This window comes from Tursiops truncatus, chromosome 5 (genome assembly GCF_011762595.2).
Source record: "Tursiops truncatus isolate mTurTru1 chromosome 5, mTurTru1.mat.Y, whole genome shotgun sequence".
Taxonomy (NCBI): domain Eukaryota; kingdom Metazoa; phylum Chordata; class Mammalia; order Artiodactyla; family Delphinidae; genus Tursiops; species Tursiops truncatus.
Window position 1 is genome coordinate 85,368,160 of NC_047038.1, and position 22,989 is coordinate 85,391,148.

The following is a 22,989-nucleotide window of genomic DNA, read 5'->3' on the forward strand; positions in this document are numbered from 1 at the left end:
TTGCTATGAGACCATGTCTTAGGTAGCCTCTTGGTCCCAGAAGAGAGGTACACGGACCAGAACCCAGATTGTGGAGTTCAAGTTTAGCCTAGAACAGCAGAACTCAAACTGACATGCAGATGCATGAGAAAGAAATACATGTTGCTATAAACCACTAAATTTGGGTAGTTTTTCATGTACATTACTGTGAAAATAGCTGACCAATATATTTACTTTGTGAGTAGTTACTAGGCCCTTTCCCTAAAACGAAGCACTTGAAACGTATTAGTCTAAGTCTTTTTACCTGAAATTTTTTGAGCTGCTCAACAGACTAGGTTAAATTAGTTATACTATATTAATACATAATGATTTGCCTTGGAGTCTGTCAATAACATCTAATATAAAATGGAGTACCAACCTGGTATCTATGTAAGAAGGAAAGATCGGTAGTTTCATTTAAAGGAATAGAAGATGATGTGACATGAACATATGGATTTAATTCTGCAATACGTTGAAGTACAGCTTCAGCCCTAAAACAAGAAAAGAAAAAGAAAAAAGGCTTTTACTACTCTTTTGTTCAATAAATATACTCAATCTTTCAAACTTGGACACTTTGATGACATCAGAAGAACGTGAATGTTACAAAGTTTCATGGGAATTTAAACTGGAGAGGAATAAAAGAAGTTAAAACCTATTTTTACTATACAATCTTGAGATGTAGCACACTGTCATATTCCATAGTAAGTCACATAATCTCAAAGTGTACCCTTATAGGTCAATGCTCCTTAAGGCTCTTAATGATTCAGTAATAATAAAGACCTACTTAAACAATCTTAAATAAATGCATTTCTAGGTAGCAATGTGAATGTATTAAATTTTTGACAAATATAAATAATTAAATGTCAACACTTACTTATCTACAGTAGAGTGAATTTATGGTTATGAGTTAAACAACTATGATTGAACTGGTGTTCTGGATACAGAAAATATTCTAAGTAACTACAACAGTAAGAAAAAAAAAATCCTATGATAATACATCAAAATATCTTATCTTCACCTGTTTCTCATACTAACAACATCATCTTCACAGAGAAAGAAGTTGGTTCCTAGATCCCATGCTTGGCATTCTTCTGTATCATGAATTGTAAGTGCCTTCAAAAAAGAGAAAACTATCTGTTAAAGTCAGGAGTAAGACAAGGATGCTCACTATTTCCAATACTATTTACACTGACTTGGAAGAATTATCTAATTAGACAATAGAAAGTAATTAAAGTCCTAGTAATTGGAAAGGTTATAAAGTTAGATCCATTCACAGACGATATGACTATATACATCTGGAAACCCAAAAAAGTTCATGGAAAAACTACTTTATTTTTTTTTATAACGCAAAATAATTTTTTAATGCTGGTATATGATTTTTTTGGTAGAGATTACTGTTACATTAACTTGAATATAGCTCCATTATTCAACTGTCAACTGTGAAGTGAGATAAGACAAATGTTAAAAGCAGTGTTTTGATTACTTAACACAGTAAAATTGTAATTCCAAGTTACAGAGACGTTCATGTAACGATAGTTGTATACTGATGACAATAAGAATAATACTTTCCACTTATGACATTTATCAATAACAATTCTCAATTAAGTAAAAAATAATTAACATGATGGTAATATTGTAATTCCAAATAGATATACTATATGCTTGCTGTAGGTGTGTGTATATGTACTTTATTTTTCAGATAGTACTGAACCCTAGTTGACTTTAAAAAAATGAATAAATTAGGCATATTACCATGCACTTACATCACCAGGGTGCCTTTATGCTATGTGAAAAACTACTTTAAAAAACAGTAAGAGAATTTAAGTTTAGAAAAGTAGCACATTATACAGATCAACATATATACAAAGATTTTAAAAATTCACATAAACTAACATTTCCAAACGGTCATGTTCTAAGTAAGAAAGAAAACTGACTAACTGGAAAATATATTTTTAACTTATATTTCAAGCCACAAATCTTATAGAAAAAGGGGCAAGGTATATGAACACAGAGTATACTGAAAAAGAAATACATAGGGCCCTTTAAAATATTGAAGCATGTTCAACCTTGCTCAAGAATGAAACACCTTTTCTCATTCATCAGAATGGCATAAATCCAAATTGGTGAGAGTGAAGTAAATCAGGCATTCTCATACATTACTGGTGGGAATATGAAGTAGCACAAAACCTCAAAGGAAAAAAAATTGGCATTCTTTAGCAAAATGACAAGTACATTTCTCCTTTGACACAGCAATCCCACTTTTAAGAATCTATCACAAAGACACACTGGAAATAATACAAAAATACATATGTACAAGACTCTTAGCTGCAGCACTATGTGTAATAGCAACAGACTGAAAATAATCAAAATGTCCACCAGTGAGGAACTGGGTATAATTACGTATGATACATCAACACAACATATATTCATGCAGCTATGAAAAAAATAAGTGAAAAAATATATTTATCACTATGGAGTAATACCAGGATATGCTGGTATGTGATAAAAAGCAAGGTAGAAGTGTGGCACTTTACCTAAGAAAGGCAGGTGGGGATAAATATGTACATACACACATACAGATTTGCATGTCTATATGTATGTATTTGCTTATATTTAAAAACAGATTAAAAAAAGAAGGCAATCTAATAAGGGAAGGAGGAAATAGGGTAGAGAGATGCTAGACTTACCTGAATATACTTTGCTTTATAAATTTGACTTTGAATTATATGCCTCATATAATAATAAAATTAAATCAAATTAAAAAAGCAATCCCTAAAAATCCAAAGTAAAATGAATAAATGGACAAAACTATCTATTTGAATTTGTTGCATAATTACACAAAGGAATTATTTAAAGTGACTTAAGAAAGCAGTTAATTTGTCTGCCAAATCCAGATGGGACACTAAGGATAAAACAATTTATCTTAAACTGTTTTCAATAATCATATTGTTATTAATAATGCTGGAACTGTTATTCCAAAACTATGTCATAGATATAACAGGATATAATATAGGATAAAGCAAATAAGTAATCAGGTTCATGTCATTAAGACCCAAAACCTTATAGTAAGAGAAGAGAGACAAATATAAAATCTAAGAAGTAAATAAGTAAGTACCCTGTAATCCTAAGCTTGAAACTCAGAAATTTCAGTGTTCATTCACAATGAATGTTCTAGCTCTGTCCACTGGTAAGACTTTACAGGCAGTGACAACCAAAGAATACTGGGGTAGTGTCAAAAGGACTCAAGGACTTCAAGAAGAACCCCCAAAGCAAAGATGAAACAATCTGAGCATCAATGACTCAAAACACATCAAATACGTTTAAATCCATCATGATGTTCACATAAACACATACCACCCAAGTTTCACCTGTCACTGTTGAGGGATCAGAGAAAACCAGTGATTTTGAAAAGTAGTAAATAAAGGGGGAAAATCAAGTATTTATCTTGCCTTTTACACATGTACTAACTATATGTAGCGAAACCAAACAAGTGATGAATGGAAATTTTTCTAAAATATTATTCCCATTAATAAATGAAATAGAAATGACAGAAATAGAATATCACAGCCCCAATAAAATAATGATCTAGGCAGTGATCATTAATAGGTAGTAATAATCACAAAAAAAGATAACAGAATATTATTTCCTCCTGATGGGAGAACACAATATCACTTGTGAAGCAGTAGTGCCAAAAGAATCAAATCTGAATCTGATTCTCTGGATATAATGACCAGTTTATAAGAAATATAGAGATGGAGGTACACGTGAAAAATGACCTGATTTCTTTAAAAAGTAAACTGAAAGAAAGAAAAAGAATCAGGGAAGGGAAACCTATTGATTCAAAGAAACCAAGTCCAGCATATGGACTTTACTTGGATCCTGATTAGAACAAAACAAATTTAAGAAAAATTCTTTCTTTAGACGACTGGGAAAATATGGACTCTAACTAGATACTTGACGATTGTGGTAGGCAGGCTTCAAAGATAACCCAATGATTCCCACTTCCTGATATTCAGGCCTTTGTGCAATCCTGTCTCCTCCTAGTGACTTGCTTTTAAGGACTACAGCATAGGTGATGGAATGTCACTTCTGAGATTAGGTTACAAAAGACTGCGATTTATCTTGCTAGCACATTCCTTTTTTTTTTTTTGCAATATGCGGGCCTCTCACTGTTGTGGCCTCTCCCGTTGCGGAGCACAGGCTCCGGACACGCAGGCTCAGTGGCCATGGCTCATGGGCCCAGCCGCTCCGCGGCATGTGGGATCTTCCCGGACCAGGGCACGAACCCGTGTCCCCTGCATCGGCAGGCGGACTCTCAACCACTGCGCCACCAGGGAAGCCCCTCCCTTTCTTGTCTTTTGCTTGCTTACTCCGATGGAACAAGCTGCCATATTGTGAGCTGCCCTATGAAGAGGGCCACATGGCAAGGAACTGAGGGTGACCTCCGACTAATAGCCAGCAAGGGACTGAGGTGGGAAAGTTGAACGACACAACCTTGCCACTGAATCCTATCCATAACTACATGGGCAGGTTTGGGAAGCAGATCCTTTCCCTAGCCTCAAGATGACTGCAGGCCCTGCCAATATTGGTGACTGGAGCTTTGTGAAAGATCCTCAGAGGAGTCTGCTAAGTTGCACCTGATTCCTGCCCCAAAGAAACTGAGGTAAATGCTGTTGTTTAAGTTGCTAAGTTCTGTTTAAAGATCACAATGATCTTAAAAAACTGTTAACGTTTTTAGGTGTGGAAGTGATACTGTGGTTATGTTTTCAAAAGGAACCCTTATCTTTTAGAGGTTTATAGTAAAATATTTAAGAATGATATAATAGGATGTCTGAGATTGATATTAAAATAATTTGGCAGTTGGGGGCAGTGGGGAATGGGAAGAAGATACATGAAACAAATCTGTCTATGAGCTAATAACTGCAGGTGCATGATGGATACATGGGGTTTTGCTAACACTATTCTCTTTTTTTGGATAATTTTGAAATTTTCTGTAATAAAAAGCTTTTTAAAAGGAGGAAAATAGAGAATTATGACAATTTTGCTACTAAATGAAGAAGCAATAATTAGGCCAAAGTGTAAGTAATATTACCACTACGGATGAGAGGAAAAAAAAAAGAGTTTGTAACAAACAAACAATTCTTCTTACCAAGGACATTTACTCACCTTAATCCCTGCAAGAACAAGATTCTTTGCTATAAAGGGGGAAGAAAAAAAAAAAAAGGAATAGCTTAATATTAGGAATTGTATATTAGATATGTCTTCATGGAGTTTGGTTAAATCTCTGAATAATTTTAACTTTTTACTACCTAAGAAATATAGGTTCCTTAGAAAACATGGATGAACAAAAAGAAAAAAAAATTTTCCATATCAAACCACACTGAGATAATCATTCTTAAAATTTCAGTGTATGCTTCCAGACATGCTGTTATGAATGTGTGCATGTGTGCTCTACCATAATGAATTAATGGATACAGAGAAAGATCATTAATAACTATCAACATCACAAAAAGAGAAGCAGGAGAGTCATTACTGGTTCCTTGTGGAAGAATGTAACAGTATGAAATACTCTTGCCCCAGCTGCCCCCCCACCCAAAATCAAAACTGAACCTGATCAAGGTTTTGGATCTAATTTCCTTTATAGAAAATAATACAAGGGAAAGGAATTAAATTCTTTAAATTATGTTGCTCAAAAGCATCATATAAAATTATGAATAAAAATACTGCTTACCAATTTCCAAACCAAGACCACCCATACCACTTAAGAAAACATGGGACTTGGCCATCTTCTGCATTGCTGTGTCTCCAAGAACGTACCTCTGTCGACTACATGTAAAACACAGTGAAAATTATTTTACCAAAATTGTATATCCTTTTAAAATCATTTGTGAACTAATAACCTGGCAGCTAGATCCTGCCCACAGACTTGTTTCGGATCACTTGCATAGTGCTTAAAAGTTCTGAATTAATGTCAAATATATGACATATTTTTAAGAATTAGAAGATTTGGCACCACAGTCCACATTCCCTCATGGCTACAGAGTTGAGTAGGAGTTGCCCTGTTCAGAGAGGGAGGACTATGTGATCTAGATTTGCCACAGTTCCCATCCTTCTCCTCTCATTTACTACCTCGGTGGCCACCACAGGCATCTGAGTTTGCCACTTCCACTTAAAGCCTTTCACTGTGAAAAGGATTTCTCAGGCAAAAATTTGGTTTCCTTCTTGGAGTTTAGATGACTTAAGTAGTTTTCAAACATTATTTTAAATATAAAAGCTGATAAATTATATAAAGGACCTTGTTAAGTCATCCATCCTAACAGTCACAAGGCAGTATCAGGATGAGAATTTCAAAAAATACACATTGGCAATTTTAAAAAGTTAGATATAGTAATAGTCAATAGTAACAGTTTACTTGAAAGAACATTCATTAACTTGATGCTATACTAGTTTTTGAAGATGGGGCATTCTAATGGCTTCTCACCAGAATTATTTTGAAAGATGAGTTCAGTATAAATAAATAATCCCAGAGCCCCTTGGGTTGCAAGTATTTCTTTTGGCTTTTTTTTTTTTTTTTTTCCCGGTACGCGGACCTCTCACTGTTGTGGCCTCTCCGTTGCGGAGCATAGGCTCCGGACGCGCAGGCTCAGCGGCCGTGGCTCACGGGCCTAGCTGCTCCGTGGCATGTGGGATCTTCCCGGACCAGGGCACGAACCCATGTCCCCTGCATCGGCAGGTGGACTCTCAACCACTGCGCCACCAGGGAAGCCCAAATATTTCTTTTGGAATTGACACACATGCACATTTACAGATGCTGGTTTAATGTATGTTTAATACATAGATGTTTATTTAATTTCCATATTTCATCTATTGATAGTCAAGATAAAAGCCTGAAAAAGGGTCTCTTGTTTAGTAAGAAGAAACTTTATAAACAAAGCTATCTTTACTATTTCCATCCTTACTCCCTACAATATATAATAAAAGCTAGACTTTTCTTCGTTTTTTTTAAATTTATTTTATTGAAGTATAGTTAACTTACAATGTTGTTAGTTTCTGCTATACAGCAAAGTGATTCAGTTATACATATATATATATATTCTTTTATTATATTCTTTTCTATCATGGCTTATTACAGGATATTGAATATAGTTCCCCGTGCTATACAGTAGGACCTTGTTGTTTAACCATTCTATATATATAAGTTTGTGTCTGCTAATCCGAAACTTCCAATCCATCCCTTCCCCACGGCAACCACAAGTCTGTTCTCTATTAGACTTTTCTTTTTAAATTGGTATTCACCATTTCTGCTTCAGAGATAAAATCGATTTATTTATTTATGAAATATTTATTGAACATCTACTATGGTATGTATGGAACAGTGTATTATATAGTCTTACAACCCTTATTTGTGTATTCCTAAACAATATATTTAAGTTTTGTCTGTTTTGGAACTTTATATAAACAGGATCATTTGAATACTTTTATGAGTTATTCATATCAACGTAGCTGTTGATTAATTTTCATTTCATGTTGTATTCTATTATACTGTACTATTCTATTGTGATAATTTACCATAATTTACCTATTCTACAGTTTTGGACAGTTACCAATAATGAGACTGAGTATTCTTATATATGTGTCATGGTACAAGTGTAGTAGTTTCTATAACACATATATCTAGGAGAGGAAATGTAGGGTTAACTATTAGATAACGCCAAACTGTTTTCCAAAGTGGATGTACCAATTTACTCTCCTCCTGGCAGTGTATCAAAGCCCCCATAGTTTCAAATCCTTAATGTCCTGGAAAAAGTTAACATAGCAGACCTGATCTTTAGCCTGCTTATGGGAACTTGCCCTTGGCCACTGCTTGTGAACTTGGCTTTTGAAATGTTTCCTATGCTAATAATTCTACTTTTCTATTTTTCTTCCCTGAGTTTCCTGAAATAAAAACTCCTTAATTTTTAGGTTTTCTATTCTAAAATACACATGTAGAACTTTTTTTTTTTTTTTGAGGTACGCGGGCGTCTCACTGCTGTGGCCTCTCCCGTTGCGGAGCACAGGCTCCGGACGCGCAGGCTCAGCGGCCATGGCTCACGGGCCCAGCCACTCCGTGGCATGTGGGATCCTCCCGGACCGGGGCACGAACCCGTGTCCCCTGCATCGGCAGGCGGACTCTCAACCACTGCGTCACCAGGGAAGCCCCACATGTAGAACTTTAACTGATCTTAAACAGCATCCCAAATTTTGATCCATAGTAGTTTAAATTACTATTCTCCAATTTTAATCATGATTCTTTTTTTGACTTATGGGTTCATCTGAAGTGTATTTTTAAATTTCTAATTTTATGAGGAATTTTACAATTACCTTTTGTGTTGATTTCTAGCTTAAATGTATTGTGAATAGACATCACTATCTACATAATTTTCACTCTTTAATATTTGAGAATTTCTTTGGTCTATTTTACAAATGTTCCATGGGTTCTTGAAAAGAATGTGTACTCTACAGTTGTTAGATACAACATTCCTTATATGTGCATTAGATTAATCTTAATAATCATGTTGATGAACTCTATACCTGTTCTGACTTTTTTGTTCGCTTGTTCTCTTGATTACTAAAAGCAACATTTAAAAAATGCCCCACGATTGTAAATTTGTCTATCCTCCTTATATATTAGTACCTGAACAGTGCTGACATGTAAGAATAACAGCTAAAACTCAGTGTTTATTACACACCATGCACTGTTTTAGTGTTTTATTTGTATTAACTCATTTAATCCTCACAAAAATTCTATAAGTTCTGTTGTTATTCCCATTTTTACAGAGAGGAAAACTTAATCATAGAGAAATTAAGCAATTTATAAATAGTGGAGGCAAGAGTCAACCCAGGCAGCCTGGTCTTAGCATCCATATTCTTAACCACTGTACTACACTGCACATAGATTAAGAAAGTTAAATCATTCTACAAGGCTTTTACAGGAAGAAAAAAAATCAGTTCCTGACCTAACTCTTCCCTACCCTGATTCCCAAGTCCTAAGACCAACCACCCTCAATTCTTTTAGTTATTTCTTCTAATATTTATCCCCTTCTTTCTCAATAACATGTCTGTACTTTTTCTTGATTTTTCAGTTTTACATATTACCTATTAACTTCCAACTAAGAAAGACAGAATGACTTTTCTGAATACAAATCTGGTCAAATCATTTTCCTGCTTTAAAAACTCCAGTGGTTTCCTATATCCCTTATGATAAAGTCTAGACTCTAATATTAGTCACAAAGCTGTTCATAATCTAGTCCCTGCTTGACTATCCAGTCTCATTTTTGTCACTCTACCAACAAACTCCATGTTCCAGGTGTACTAAAGGTTTTCAGTTCTCCAAATGTACTTTCTCTTTGGCTATTATATGTTTTTCTGGAATATTCCTCTTCCCCACTATTTTATGCCTGAATAACTCCTATTTGTCCTCAGGTCTCAAATTATATATTATTTTCTCCCATGATACTTCCCCTGATACCCCTAAACTTTCTTAAAACAGTGTTAGATCATCTTCTGTGTGCATCCATAACACCCTACATTCAATCTATTATAACAATTAACACAGTGCATTTTCACTATTTGTCTATTTTGCCTAGGAGATGTAGATTCCTTAAGTCAGGGCCTGCCTTATTTACTACTGTATCCCCATTGACTAACAGGGCCTGGAGCATAACGGACACACAAAACCAATTTGCTAAATTAATGAAAGAAATGAACTGGCACACAAGAACAACACTTTTATGCTCTACTAAGCAGAGGGCTTGAATTCTTTTTTCTACGTTCACAGTCACAAAAACTACATTAGAAAAATGTTTTTCATCTCACACTTGTCTTCATCAATTATTTTTAAGACTACTTAGGTAAATAATGAATAGCCATGACACAAACGTGGTTATAAATGACAAAGAACATCCAGACAAAAGAATAAAATTAAGATATATGAGCCAAGGTTTTCAAAGAATCATATAATCTCAGACAAATTCTCAACAGTTGATTAAATTACCTGCCTTTTCAATGCTGGCCACCAAGGGTAAGGGTACTAAGTAAGTGCCTAGTTTGTGCTAGGCAATGGCAGGTACTCTGCAATTGACCCTTAAATCTTACCGGATGGGATTTAAAGAGCTGAGAGTGTAACTTCAAGCCCAGCATTGATACATTACAGCTGACTGTATTAAATAGACGTGCAACATATCAGTGAATGTACCCAGTAAAAAGGAAATTTCCAAGGCTAACTACTCTACTTTTAAAGAGCCCTATTTATTAAAGATTCTCCCTTTAATGAAGGTACAATATCTCCCTGTAGTTCTCACCACTAGTCCTAATTTTACCTCCTTGGGGCCATAGGGAACTTGTGTAATCCCTCTTCTATGTGACAGCCCTCCAAACATTTGAAGATGGTATTCAGGTTCCTCCAGGTTTCTCCAGGCTAAACATCTCCAGTTCCTTAAACAACTCCAAACATGGCATCATTTTGAGTCCCCCTCAACACTCTAATCACTATCTTCTGGATGTACTTCAATTATCTTCAGGCATTCATAAATTTATTAAAATATCTATTTCAAGGCAGGCACTGGCACTGTGTGGGGATCAAGATAGCAACAACCTCATGAGGTACTGTGAGGATTAAATTATTTAAAATAAAATATATAAAATACCTAGGAGGATGCCTGCGACATGTTATTGGGGGAGATAAATAATCAAATAATCCATTATTAAGTACTATATACAGAAGTACCAGAAACTAAGGGAACCTGAAATACAGAAGAGAAAGTGATTATCTCTATCAGTGGAGGTCATGGAAAGCTTCACAAATGAGGTTCATCCAAGTTGAAATCTGAAGACTTAAGAGGAGTTAAATTAATCAAAGAAGGAAAAGCATTCTATGCTAGGAAAAAGAAAAGCATGAAAAAGAATGGCAGGTAAGAGATATATAGTATGTACCTAAGACTTCCACTTCTGGCCTTGGTTAAGTAACAGGGACCAGATTTATCCTCTTTCTGCCTTAAACAATTGAAAACTGGACAATATAAATGAAACAACAGATTTGAGACGCTGGAAAATAGGTAACTGAGGACAGTAATCTCAGAGGAGAAAAATAAATGAGGTGAGTTTTATGATTGCCTAGCCTGGAGAGTTTCCAGGAGACAGAGCAGGAAGGGAAACCCAAGAAGAGCCTGGTGGTCTCCTTGTTGAATTGAAGAGAGCGAGCTGTGAATTCAAGGCTAGAATTTGTGAGCAGAAAGATGCACAGAGAGAACACCAGACATCTGTAGAGGGTTCTCCTTGAGTCTTCAGCTAAGTTACGATGAGGAAACAACCTCAAGCTGGGGAAAGAACCAGGTGACAAGTGCAAGTGAAACAATCACTGTTTTTAAAAAGGGTCAGAAAGAGTTTATGTTCCTCTCCAGCCAAATGGAAAACCTTATAATACAGAGAGCACTGGATAGAATACTCCAAAGAATATTACATCAATACTGGGGGAAAAGTAGCCTCAGAATTGAGTCTCCTCTCATCTCACCTAACAAAGCTTAAAAGTAAGTAAGCCTTGAGAAAATAAAATTGTTTTCAAGTAATTTAACTGTGTCCCTGAAAAAGCTCAAGAATATTTAAAGGAATTCAAGGTTATCCAGCAACCAAAAAAGTAAAATTCATAATGTCTGACATACACTAAAAAATTACAGATATGCAAAAGAGCAAGAAAATACAACTTACAGTGAACAGAAAAATCAACAATAGAACACATTTAGAAATGACAGATGATAGAATGTGTAAACAGACATTAAAATAATTAAAAATATAATTCATATGCTCAAGAAGCAGCAAAACTTTTAGAGATGAAAACTATAAAATCTAAGATGAAAAATACTCTGAATGGAATTAACAACAGATTCGACACTGCAGAAGTGAACCTGAAGACATGGCAATAGACTTTACAAATTGAAACACAGAGATGAAAACAAAAAAGACTGGGAAAAAAAAACCAAACAAACCCCCAAACCCAGACCTTAAATGAGCTGCAGGACAACTTCACTTGGTCTAATATATGTGAAACTGAGGTCCCTGAAAGAGACTAGAGAAAGGGGGAGAGAAAAACAAAACTGAACAACTAAACAGTTAAAAATTTTCCAGGAACACAATAAACTCACAGAACATGATGCAAACAAAGAACAAGATATATAAAGAAAACTATACCAAGGCATATCATAATTGTTTAAAACTGGGGATGATGAGGAAATATTACAAAAATCAGAGAAAACAGATCATGCAGAGGAAAGGTACAAATGACAACTTTCTCCCAGGAAAGCAGTACAAATCAGATGGCAGCGGCACAACATTTTTATAACACTGAAAGGAAGACACTGTCAACCTAAAATTCTATACTCAATTTCAAAAAAAGGAAGTAAAGACTTCATTGGACATACAAAAGGTGAAAGAATTCATTGCTGGCAGACCTTCACTATAAGAAATGTTATAGCAAATCCTCAGGCAGAAGGAAAATGATACCAGATGGAAATCTTAATTTACACAAAGGAATAGAGAATATCAGAAATGACAAATCTATGGATAAATACAAAACCCCCTTTTCTTTATTTTTAAAATCTCTTTTAATGATAATTGACTGCTTAAGCCAAAACCAATAACGTACTGTGAGTTTATAACATGTAGAAGTAAAATGTTAAGACAACAATAACTCAAATCCTGGAACAGGAAAAACAGAAGTACACTGTTGTAACCTTATGTCATACAGGAAGTGACAGAATAAGATTTGAACATACACTGTGATACATTAAAGATGTACACTATAAACCATAAAGTAATCACTAAAAAAGGCAAAAGAAAGAAGTACAGTTGACTCTTGAACAACACAGGTTTGAACTGTGTGGGTCCACTTATACGTGGATTTTTTTCGATAAATATACAGTCAGCCCTCCATATTCACATCTGAGGATATGGAGGGCCAACTGCATTCATTGTACTACATCACTTGATGTAAGAGGCTTGAGCATCCATGGATTTTGGTGTACATGGAGGCTCCTGGAACCAAGTTCCCAAGGGTAGTGAGGGACACCTGTAGAGTAACATGCCAATTAAAGGAGATAAAATATAATTAAAATACTCAATTATTCAACAAAAAAAAAGGAGAGAGAGAGAAAAAGGAACACCAGTAACAGATTAGGCAATTAGAAAACAAACAGCAAAAACAGTATCAACATTCCACATTAAATATAAATGGTGTAAACACTCCATTAAAAGACAAACTGTCAGGGACTTCCCTGGTGGTCCAGTGGTGAAGAAAACACCTTTCAAGGCAGGGGACGTGGGTTTGATCCCTGGTCAGGGAACTAAGATCCTAGAAGCTGCGGGGCAACTAAACCCTCGTGCCACAACTACTGAGCCTTTGTGCTCTGAAGCCCGTGTGCCACAACTAGAGAGAAGACTGTGCGCCACAAATAAAGAAGCCCGCACGCTGCAATGAAGAGCCTGCGCGCCACAACTAAGACCCAATGCGGCCTAATTAATTAATTTAAAAAAAAGACTGCCAGATTGAATAAAAAGAAAAATCTGACTATATTCTACCTATAAGGAGCCCAATTTGAATACACAAATGAAAGTCAAAGGGTGGAAAAAGATATCATGCTACCAATAAGCAAGAGAAAAGCAGACTTTTAATATCAGATAAACAGATTTCAGAGCAAAGAAAATCACCGGGATACAGAGGGCCATTTCATAACGATAAAATGGTCAATACATCAAGAGGACATAACAATTCTAAATGTTTATGCACTAATAACAGAGCTTCAACCTATGTGAAGCAAAAACTGGTAGAACTGAAATAAGAAATATACAAACAGGAAATTATGGACAACACCGCTCTCTCAGTAACTGATATAAAGAATGACAGAAAATCAGTAATGATACAGAAGAGCTGAACAACACTATTAATCGATTTGACCTAATTGACATTGATAGGACAATCCAATAAATAACAGAATACACATTTTTTCCAAATGCACACAGAACATTGATCAAGATAAACCATATTCTGCACTAAAAAGCTTTAAAAAAATTTAAGTCACACAAATTATGCCCACTGATAACAGTGGGCAGGCTGATGCCCATGCTGTTTGCTATAAGTAATGAAATCCTCTGTCTCTGACCCAGATGTTTCACACCTTATGTTAGCATCCACTAAAGAATAATAGGCTAGCTTTTAGCTTGTAAATAGGGCAAAATCAAATCCTAGACCCTGACAATATATACATAAATTTTGAACAAGGCTAAAGAATAGGATGTCAGAGTGTAAAGTGGTGAGAAGTGACATGGAGTCTAAAAAGAAAGATATGGCCATAACTCATGGTAAATTAGAAGCTACTGAATTCATAGGTACAGTACTATTCTTCATGATTTATTTGCAATTTGTGCACATTTTCTCATTAAATATTTAATGAATAAATGAAAGAAATGATTGGACTTAAAGGTTAAGTAACCTAAGATCATACACTAATAAATGATGGAGAATGATTCAAATTCATATCTAATACCTAAGTTCAAACTGTCAGCTACTGTTATGCTGTATCCATAAAAGGGCTTAAATGTATATTGTACAGTTTGGCCTCATCAGTGTAGATTATAGGGAATCATTTAAGGATTTTAAGCCAAGAAGCCATGGACTCCAAGGTAAGTGCCAAAAATACAACTTTGAATAACTTATGAAAGATGGATTAGAGACAAGAATAGTTTTAAAGAGAACACATAAGAGAATATTATAATAGCTCAATTGAGAGATTCCAAATGCAGGGAGAGAAAAATGAAAGAGCTGGAATTAAGAGTTGTCTAAAAATAAAGGATTTAAAAAAGTTAATTTGGAAGATGACCAACAGGGAATAACCTAAGACGACACCAAGGTTTCTAGCTTAGGTTACTGAGTGGATGTGGCACCATTTAATTAAGCTTGAGAATGGGAAGAGGGAAGGAAAAGGATTCCAATGGTGTTGAGTGCTACTTAATGCTGAAAATTTTATATTAAGTTTTTGCGTGAACACTTTAAGACTTAGATATTATTTTTAAGAGATGTTATTCTTATTTACACATGAGAAGTAGAAAGATTAAATAACTAGTTTTGGTTCATATAAATGTCAGGATTGGATGTGAACATTATCCTCTAAATCCAGAGACCATGTTCATTTCACTGTACCATAGTGTTTCTCTAAGAAGTAGATATTCTAACACAACATTGTAAATCAACTATATGTCAATTAAAAAAAAGGTAGTTATTTGCTGAACATCTGCCTGGTTTACCTTTAAAGCACCTTGTGGACTTCCCTGGTGGTCCAGTGGTAAAGAATCTGCCTTCCAATGCAGGGGATGCGGGTTCAATCCCTGGTCGGGGAACTAAGATCCCACATGCCACGGGGCAACTAAGCCCACGTGCCACAACTATTGAGCTTGCTCACCTCGACGAGAGAGGCCGAGGCCATGTGCTGCAATCTACAGAGTCCATGTGCCCTGGAGCCTGTGTGCCACAACTAGAGAGAGAAAACTTGCACATCACAACTAGAGAGAAACCTGAGCAGACTGCGTGCCGTCATGAAAAGATCCCGCGTGCCTCAACTAAGACCCAACACAGCCAAAACAAACAAACAAGAAAACAGCATCCTGTGTGCATTTAAAAACAAAGGTCTTGAACTTGGAAGAAGAAAGCTGCGGAAAGGGACTCAAATATAGACAGAAAGCTAAAATCATGGAAATGGATGTGAACTAGAGTATAAACTGAGAGAAAAATCCTCAAGTTGGAACCTGGCATTCATGGTGCAGGCAAAGCAAGAGCAGACTAAGAAAAGTCTCAGAAAGAAGTCAAGAGGAGTAGAAGCAAATCCAGAAAAACGGTTATCTCAAAAGCCAGAGAAGTCTCCTCTAGTATTACACTAGAACACACACAGTTTTGATACTATTATGACTGTATTAATCCAGAAAGCTAAGAATGCCCTGGTGCTGCTCTGATATTCACGCCTTGTTCATATAGTGATCTTCACACAGGAACCTATATGCAAGGAACATAAAAAAAGAGACAGCAAAGTATCACTATCTGAATTAGTTTTAATTACCTCCAACAGAGAGTTCTTTGGTAAAAGCAGAGTTAGAAAACCAAGGCTTTAGTCCTAAATTAGGACTCATTTATTTCTTTAGATAAATCTTGGGATTAGCAGGCTCAGGCATATCTTCAGAGGAAAAGAAATGGGCAGATCTACAGAACTGGCTCAAGTCTAACTAGCTGTCTAACTCACCCAGCAATTTGCTGGCAATAAAGATGCAAAATTAAATAGAGATGGGGCCCAGAATGCTGTTAGAAGTGCTCCCCCACCCCAAAAAAGAAATCTTTAGATTCTGAGAATAATTTCAGGTTTAGTTGATCAGTAACTATGAGATAATTTAAGATTGAGTAGTAAGAAAAAAGTGAAATATATTTAGCAAACCACTTTGTTAAAGTAGGTATTGAAACTGCCCTAAAAATATTTCCTACCTAAATATATGTACAAATATCAGACTTAGTTAACATTCAAGATTTGTAGATTTTACAGAGTTTCAGTTTCGTAGGAAAGCCTAAATGTTTACAAATAATTATAACCTGAGATTCAATTATTCATATCTGGGAAAAACTTGTATACCTAGTAAATATTAAACAAATTTCAATGACAATATTTAGGAATAAATAAACAGTATTTAAAGTATTGACCTTGGGGACTTCCCTGGTGGTGCAGTGGTTGGGAATCTGTCTGCCAATGTAGGGGCACGGGTTCAAGCCCTGGTCCAGGAAGATCCCACATGCTGCGGAGCAACTGGGCCCATGCGCCACAACTACTGAAGCATGTGTGCCTAGAGCCCGTTTTCCACAACAAGAGAAGCCACCGCAATAAGAAGCCCATGCACTGCAATAAGAGTAGCCCCCACTCACCGCAACTAGAGAAAGCCCTTGCGCAGCAATGAAGACCCAACCCAGCCAAAAATAAACTAAAAAGAAAAAAGAAAAGACAACAGGTGTAAACGCATAAACTATGGTAAGAAGTAGTCTAGTATGGCCAGTGTACTCACAGGAAAAGGTAGGTTTGGACTAACAAATAGCATTGGGAAAACTGGATTTCCAAAACAAAAGATGAAAAGATTAGAATTTAGACCTCTACCTTATACCATCCACAAAATCAACTCAAAATGGATTAAAAACTTAGACAAAAGACCTGAAACTATAAAACTTCTAGAAGAAAACATAGGAGGGAAACTTCTCAGCATTGGTTTTGGCAAGGATTTCCTGGATATGACACCAAAAGCACAGCAATAAAAGCAAAAACAGACAAGTGAGACTACCGCAGACTCAAAATCTTCTGCATAGTGAAGCAAACAATCAGCAAAATGAAAACGCAAACTATGGAATGCGAGAAAATATTTGCAAACCAGGTATCTGATAAGGGGTTTAATGTCTAAAATATATAAGAAACTACAACTGAATAGCAACCCCCCCCCACCCTGCCTATAACCTAATTAAAAAATGGGCAAGGACTAGACATTTCTCCAACAACAACACACAAATGGCGAACAAGAATATGAAAAGGTGCTCAACATCACATATCATCAGGGAAATGCAAAAACACAACGAGACAGCACCTCACACCTGTAAGGATGGCTATAATAAAACAAAAATAAAACCCGAGAAAATAACAAGTGTTGGTGAGAACGTGGAGAAACTGGAATTCTTGTGCACTGTTGGTGGGAATGTAAAATGGTCCAGATGCAATGGAAAACAGTATGGAGGTTCCTTAAGAAATTAAAAATAGAACTACCTTATGATCCAGCAATACCTGATCATATATGAACTGCTATATATGATACCTAAATTGCTGTATTCTATTACTTTCAGTCCAGCAAACTGACTACAAGTGAACTGTAAGCCTACTTACCTAGCTTTGCAAACGGAAAATTTAATCTCTGGTTTACTGAAAATTATGTTCATTAATCAGTCATTATAGGATTGGAGGGATATAAAAATGTTTCACAAGGACTGTAACAAATAATGAAAAAAATTAGCCAATGCTATCTCAAGGAGCTGCCATTTGTTTTCCCAAGAATATGATCAGAAGGACATTAAGAACATCGTAATTACAGATGAAGAGTCCAAATTTAAGATGACTTCAGAAGTATAATCATAGTCAGGAGACCACATGGTGAAACAGTTTTCACGTAAGCAAAATCAAGTTAGTCTTTAACTCTTCTTCCAAGGTATAGCGCAAAATGTGACTTGAAATCAACATACCAGGTGGTATGTATCAGCTCCTCCTAAACTGCTCAAAATTGACTCTGCATCCCACATAAAAAAATATAGAAAGAAATCCAAAATACATGATGAGCCTATTGTTCCAAATTCTACCTACATAAAATTTATTTTTTCATGGTTACTTATAGAGGAAATCTAAAAACTTTTAAACTGAGAGTATACTATCTTTCATGCAAACATCTCAAAGTAGAAATGACAAATGACTAGAAATGACTAGAAATGACTAGAAACTAGAAATGACTAGAAACTAGAAATGACTAGAAATGACAGCAATTTATGTGTTTTTAATTTTTCTTTAATTTTGAAAAAAGTATTTTTATTTCATGAAAAAATATGGTAAAAAAAGTCCCACTAAATTCCATTCAAATCACAGCTCTTCAATCACAAAATACTTCTCCACTGTCTATACAGTGCAAACATGCAATGTTGTTAATGAGATCACACTGAAGTTAACATGGTCTCTAGATGCTACTGTATAACTAACTAAAGTGAAATGAATTGTCTTTCATGAGACTCCTGCACTATCAAGAACATAAATATGTACTCCTGTCCAGAAACAAGAGGTATATTTTGTAGTGGATAGCAAAATCATTTTTAGTCATATCACCTAAACCTAACGCAACCAAGATTTAAATATTATTCAAGCTTTCAGCCTACAGTAAAAAAAAACAAAAACAAAACCAAAAAAAGAAACCCGAATTTTTAACTTGAGTGGAACTCTTAGAATATATATTACAAAATTCTGCATAGGCCTAGTGGTGTCTTTGAATAAAACTACTCCGTTACTGGAGAACAATGAATGGGGAAAATGTTTCAGTTTCCATAATGTTCTTACCTGTATAATGCATCATCAATCTCCACAGATTCTGTTGGCATATTGGGCAAATTTGTATTCACACTGAAAAAAGAAAACATAACTTATAAGGGCCAGTATGGCTATTCAATACTCATATTCTGTAATACTCATATTCAATTATACATGGGATCAGATTCACTAGTTACTAAAACAGGTTTTACAAACCAGATATATATTTTATTATTTACCACTTTATTTAGATTTTAAAAATAGATCAAGATTAAATTCACTGACTGCCTACCCTGTATTATAAAATTAGAGCCCATGGTTGCTTTATTCTCACGTGTTGTTTATCAATGTTACATATATTCTGATGGATCTATATTTTAGCAATTTTATTTTAGTGCCCCATAAACCTTCTATAATATACACACTCGGAATTTACCATATAATGATATCTAAGCTTATTTCTACATGTTTGACCTTTCCTCTGCCCTCCAGATTTTACGCATCTGCCAGAACAATATCTCTATTCTGATGTCTAACTGGTATCACAAACATAACAAGCCTCGGGCTTCCCTGGTGGCGCAGTGGTTGAGAGTCCCCCTGCTGATGCAGGGGACACGGGTTCGTGTCCCGGTTCGAGAAGATCCCACATGCCGCAGAGCAGCTGGGCCCTTGAGCCATGGCCGCGGAGCCTGCGCGTCTGGAGCCTGTGCTCCGCAATGGGAGAGGCCACAACAGTGAGAGGCCCACGTACCACAAAAAAAAAAACACACAAAAAAACATAACAAGCCTCAAATAGAATTCAATTTCCCTTGCTTAATCTATTCTTCCCCAGTCTTTCCCAACTCACTTGGGACCACCAAGCAAATGATGCCACCATTTACTCACATGCTCTGGCCAAAAATCTAAGGATCTTTACTTGTTCCCTTATTTTCTCTATCTGTGAGTGCTGTTAGTTCTACCTTCAAAAGGGATCTCACATCTGATCACTTCTCACCATTTCAGTCAATACAATCTCAGGCCAAACCATCATCATATCTCATCTGAACTACTTCAAAGGCCTCCTAAACTATTCTATTTCTATTGCCCTTCCCTTTAATTAATTTTCCATCTAACAGCCTAAAACATTTAGAATGTAGTCAGACATTACTCCCTAACTTAGAATTATCCTTCAGTAAGTTTTCTTTACCCTTAGAACAAAATTCAAACACCTTAGCATACATAATAGGGCCTTTATGTATGTCTCCCAGTTACCTGTCCTACCTCAACGCCCACACCTCTCCCTCTTGCTCACTATCTTCAACAACACTGGCCTACTTGATGGTTCTCAAAAAGCCAGGCTTGCTATCACTTCAGTGTTTTTATACTTGCTATTCCCTTTGCTTCAAATGTTCTTCCTTCAGATCTCTGAAAAACTGACTCTTACCATTTAAGCCTCTATTAAAATATTGCTTCACAAACATCACAGACCATTCGGGATCACCCCATTGAAACTGAGCAGGACCCTGTGGGGCCTTCCCTGGGACAGATTTCCCCTCCCCGCTTGTTTGTACAAAAGTTTTAGCCTCCTAGGCTTTCCCCGAGTTCCAAAGAGCAAATTTAATCAGAGAGATGAGAAAATGTAGAAACAAAGGAAAGCAGTCAAAGTAATAACAGTTTAGCCATAAAACAAAGTCAAGGACCTTTCTTTGTCTTGCAGATGCTAGAACTCCCACCAGGTGGACGAAGTTAACTGTGTGCTGAACTGCTGATCAGCTGGAACCAGAAGGTTGATGATTGAGGTTCCAAAAACATTACCCTGTTACCTCACCATCAAGCAATCAGAGAACTGAGCATGGATCACACACCCCACAACCCTCTCCCTCAGACTGTCTTTAAAAACCCTTCCCTGAAAGCCAATGGGGAGTTTCTGTCTTCTGAGCATGAGCTGCCCATTCTCTTTGCTTGGCCCTGCAATAAACCGTACTTTTCTTCACCATTACCTGGTGCCAGGAGATTGGCTTTGGTGTGCATTGGGGAAGCAGACCAAGTTTGGTTTAGTAACACAATCAACGAAGTGGCTCCCTAACTTGTTAACCTGCTGTATTTTCTTCAAATCATTAATTATGTATTTTTTTCATTATCATTAACTATCATCTGCCTTCCCCTATAGAATATATGATCCATTAGGAATTCACTACTGTATTCCAAATCCCTAAAACAGTACCTGACATTTAATAACAAGAGCAAACATGCGTCACACACTGCTTTAAGTGCTTTAGATGTACTAACTCAGTTAACCCTTTCAACAATTTTATGAGATAGACACTATTACTGTCTCCATTGAACAGAGGAAAAAACCTGAGACTGACAGAGATTAACTTAAATAATATGCCCATGGTCACAGAGCAGGTAAATGGCAGAGCCCTGAATCTAATCAGTCTAGCTCCTGACAACCACATTATACTGCCTATTGCCTCTCACAGTAGGCATGAAGAAAGCACTAAAAAAAAAAAAGTTAAATGAATTTTAAAAATTAAAAAAAGGTTAAACATACTAGTGTAACAAGACACAAAGTGATGTATCATTTACCGCAGTTCATTCCAATTTTTTCACAGCACAGCACAGAAAGAAAAATGATAATAGGTAAACACTGGGAAACAGAAATAGTTCCTGGCCAGAGGGAACCAGCTGGGACATTTGGGCCTGAGCCACGGTGACAGCTAAGATCAATATCATCTTGGCAAAAGTGTGATCCATTCTAGGTTTTGGGAAGCTCTAATTATCAATCACAGGATTCTAAAAACAACGTGATAGCACAAAATCCAGTTTTGGAAACTTATTTTCTAGGCCTGGTGTTGCTATACAAGCCAAAGTATTTGAAAATATAATATCAAAATGTGACTATTTCTGTTATCAAATATTGATTAGATGATCAAGTGATATCAGCTTCTAGCTAATAAAAACACACAAATACACAATATACCCTGGCACTGTAACAAAAATTTTTATTACAGCTTTCTTATCCCTGGTATACTTTCACTAGCTATCTTCCTTGCATGGAGGGCAACAGTCTAGTGGGTAAAGCTCTTAAATAAACATGAGTAGAGCATTACGTTCTAACCAGTTCTGTCACTTAATAATACAACTGGCACCTACTTTTCATAAAGTTCTGCCTTACTGGAATATTTCAAAAATCATTCTTATGATAAGGTCTACATGGCGATCAAAAATGCTTTAAATAAGGGAAGGTTTTGTTTGTATTACATAATATCTCCCAAGTAAATCCGGCAATGCTGGCAATGGCAGGCAATACCATGGTACCAAAAAGCATCCCTTCAGTCTGAAGCTGGTGAAAATGCTACAGGTTTGTGAACACTCACATTAGCTCAAAATCAAATCTGCACCACTTTTATCTTTGGCATATTGTATTCTGGTAGTGGGCAGAATGTAACTATCCGCTTTATTAATTACGAAATGATTGAAACAGGCACTACACGCACATTTCCCCTCTATTTTTGCCAGAATGGAAAAGACGTGAACCTCAACACCAACTGGGAAATAAGAATGGGTAACTCGTGTTTTTTTCCTGGATTTCTTTTTCTTTCTTTCTTTTTAAAGTGCAGTCAACAGAGGCCTCAGAGTGTCCTGACTACCACTGATTCATTATTACCAAGTTCCCTCTGGTAATAGTTTTCAGAGGATCTCAGCGGAGGACAGCGCACAGCAGAGCTTAGCTTTCACTTTATCGAAAGGAGGGAAGGTGTCCGGCACCAGGTCTGGGAAGCTCACACCGAGCGACTCGGACCAGAACTCCCCGCCGGAGCCCCTCCCT

The 22,989-nt window shown here is 36.2% G+C and overlaps 1 protein-coding gene across 6 annotated transcripts in view; it reads right to left on the bottom strand.

Moving 5' to 3' along the window:
* UBA6 (ubiquitin like modifier activating enzyme 6) overlaps positions 1 to 22,989 on the bottom strand; it is a 94,949-nt gene that overhangs the window by 71,544 nt on the left and 416 nt on the right. For 3 of the 6 annotated variants that reach the window (XM_019928098.3, XM_019928097.3, XM_019928100.3), the window contains exons 2-6: positions 19,209 to 19,271; positions 5,750 to 5,844; positions 5,185 to 5,213; positions 1,037 to 1,131; positions 398 to 509 (exon numbers count right to left, since the gene is read on the bottom strand). In XM_019928098.3, the coding sequence (XP_019783657.1) occupies positions 398 to 509; positions 1,037 to 1,131; positions 5,185 to 5,213; positions 5,750 to 5,844; positions 19,209 to 19,271 (394 nt within the window). Of the gene's footprint in view, positions 1 to 397; positions 510 to 1,036; positions 1,132 to 5,184; positions 5,214 to 5,749; positions 5,845 to 17,002; positions 17,054 to 19,208; positions 19,272 to 22,989 lie in introns of those variants that run through there. The other 3 variants (XM_073805311.1, XM_019928099.3, XM_019928101.3) reach the window with 3 other exon arrangements.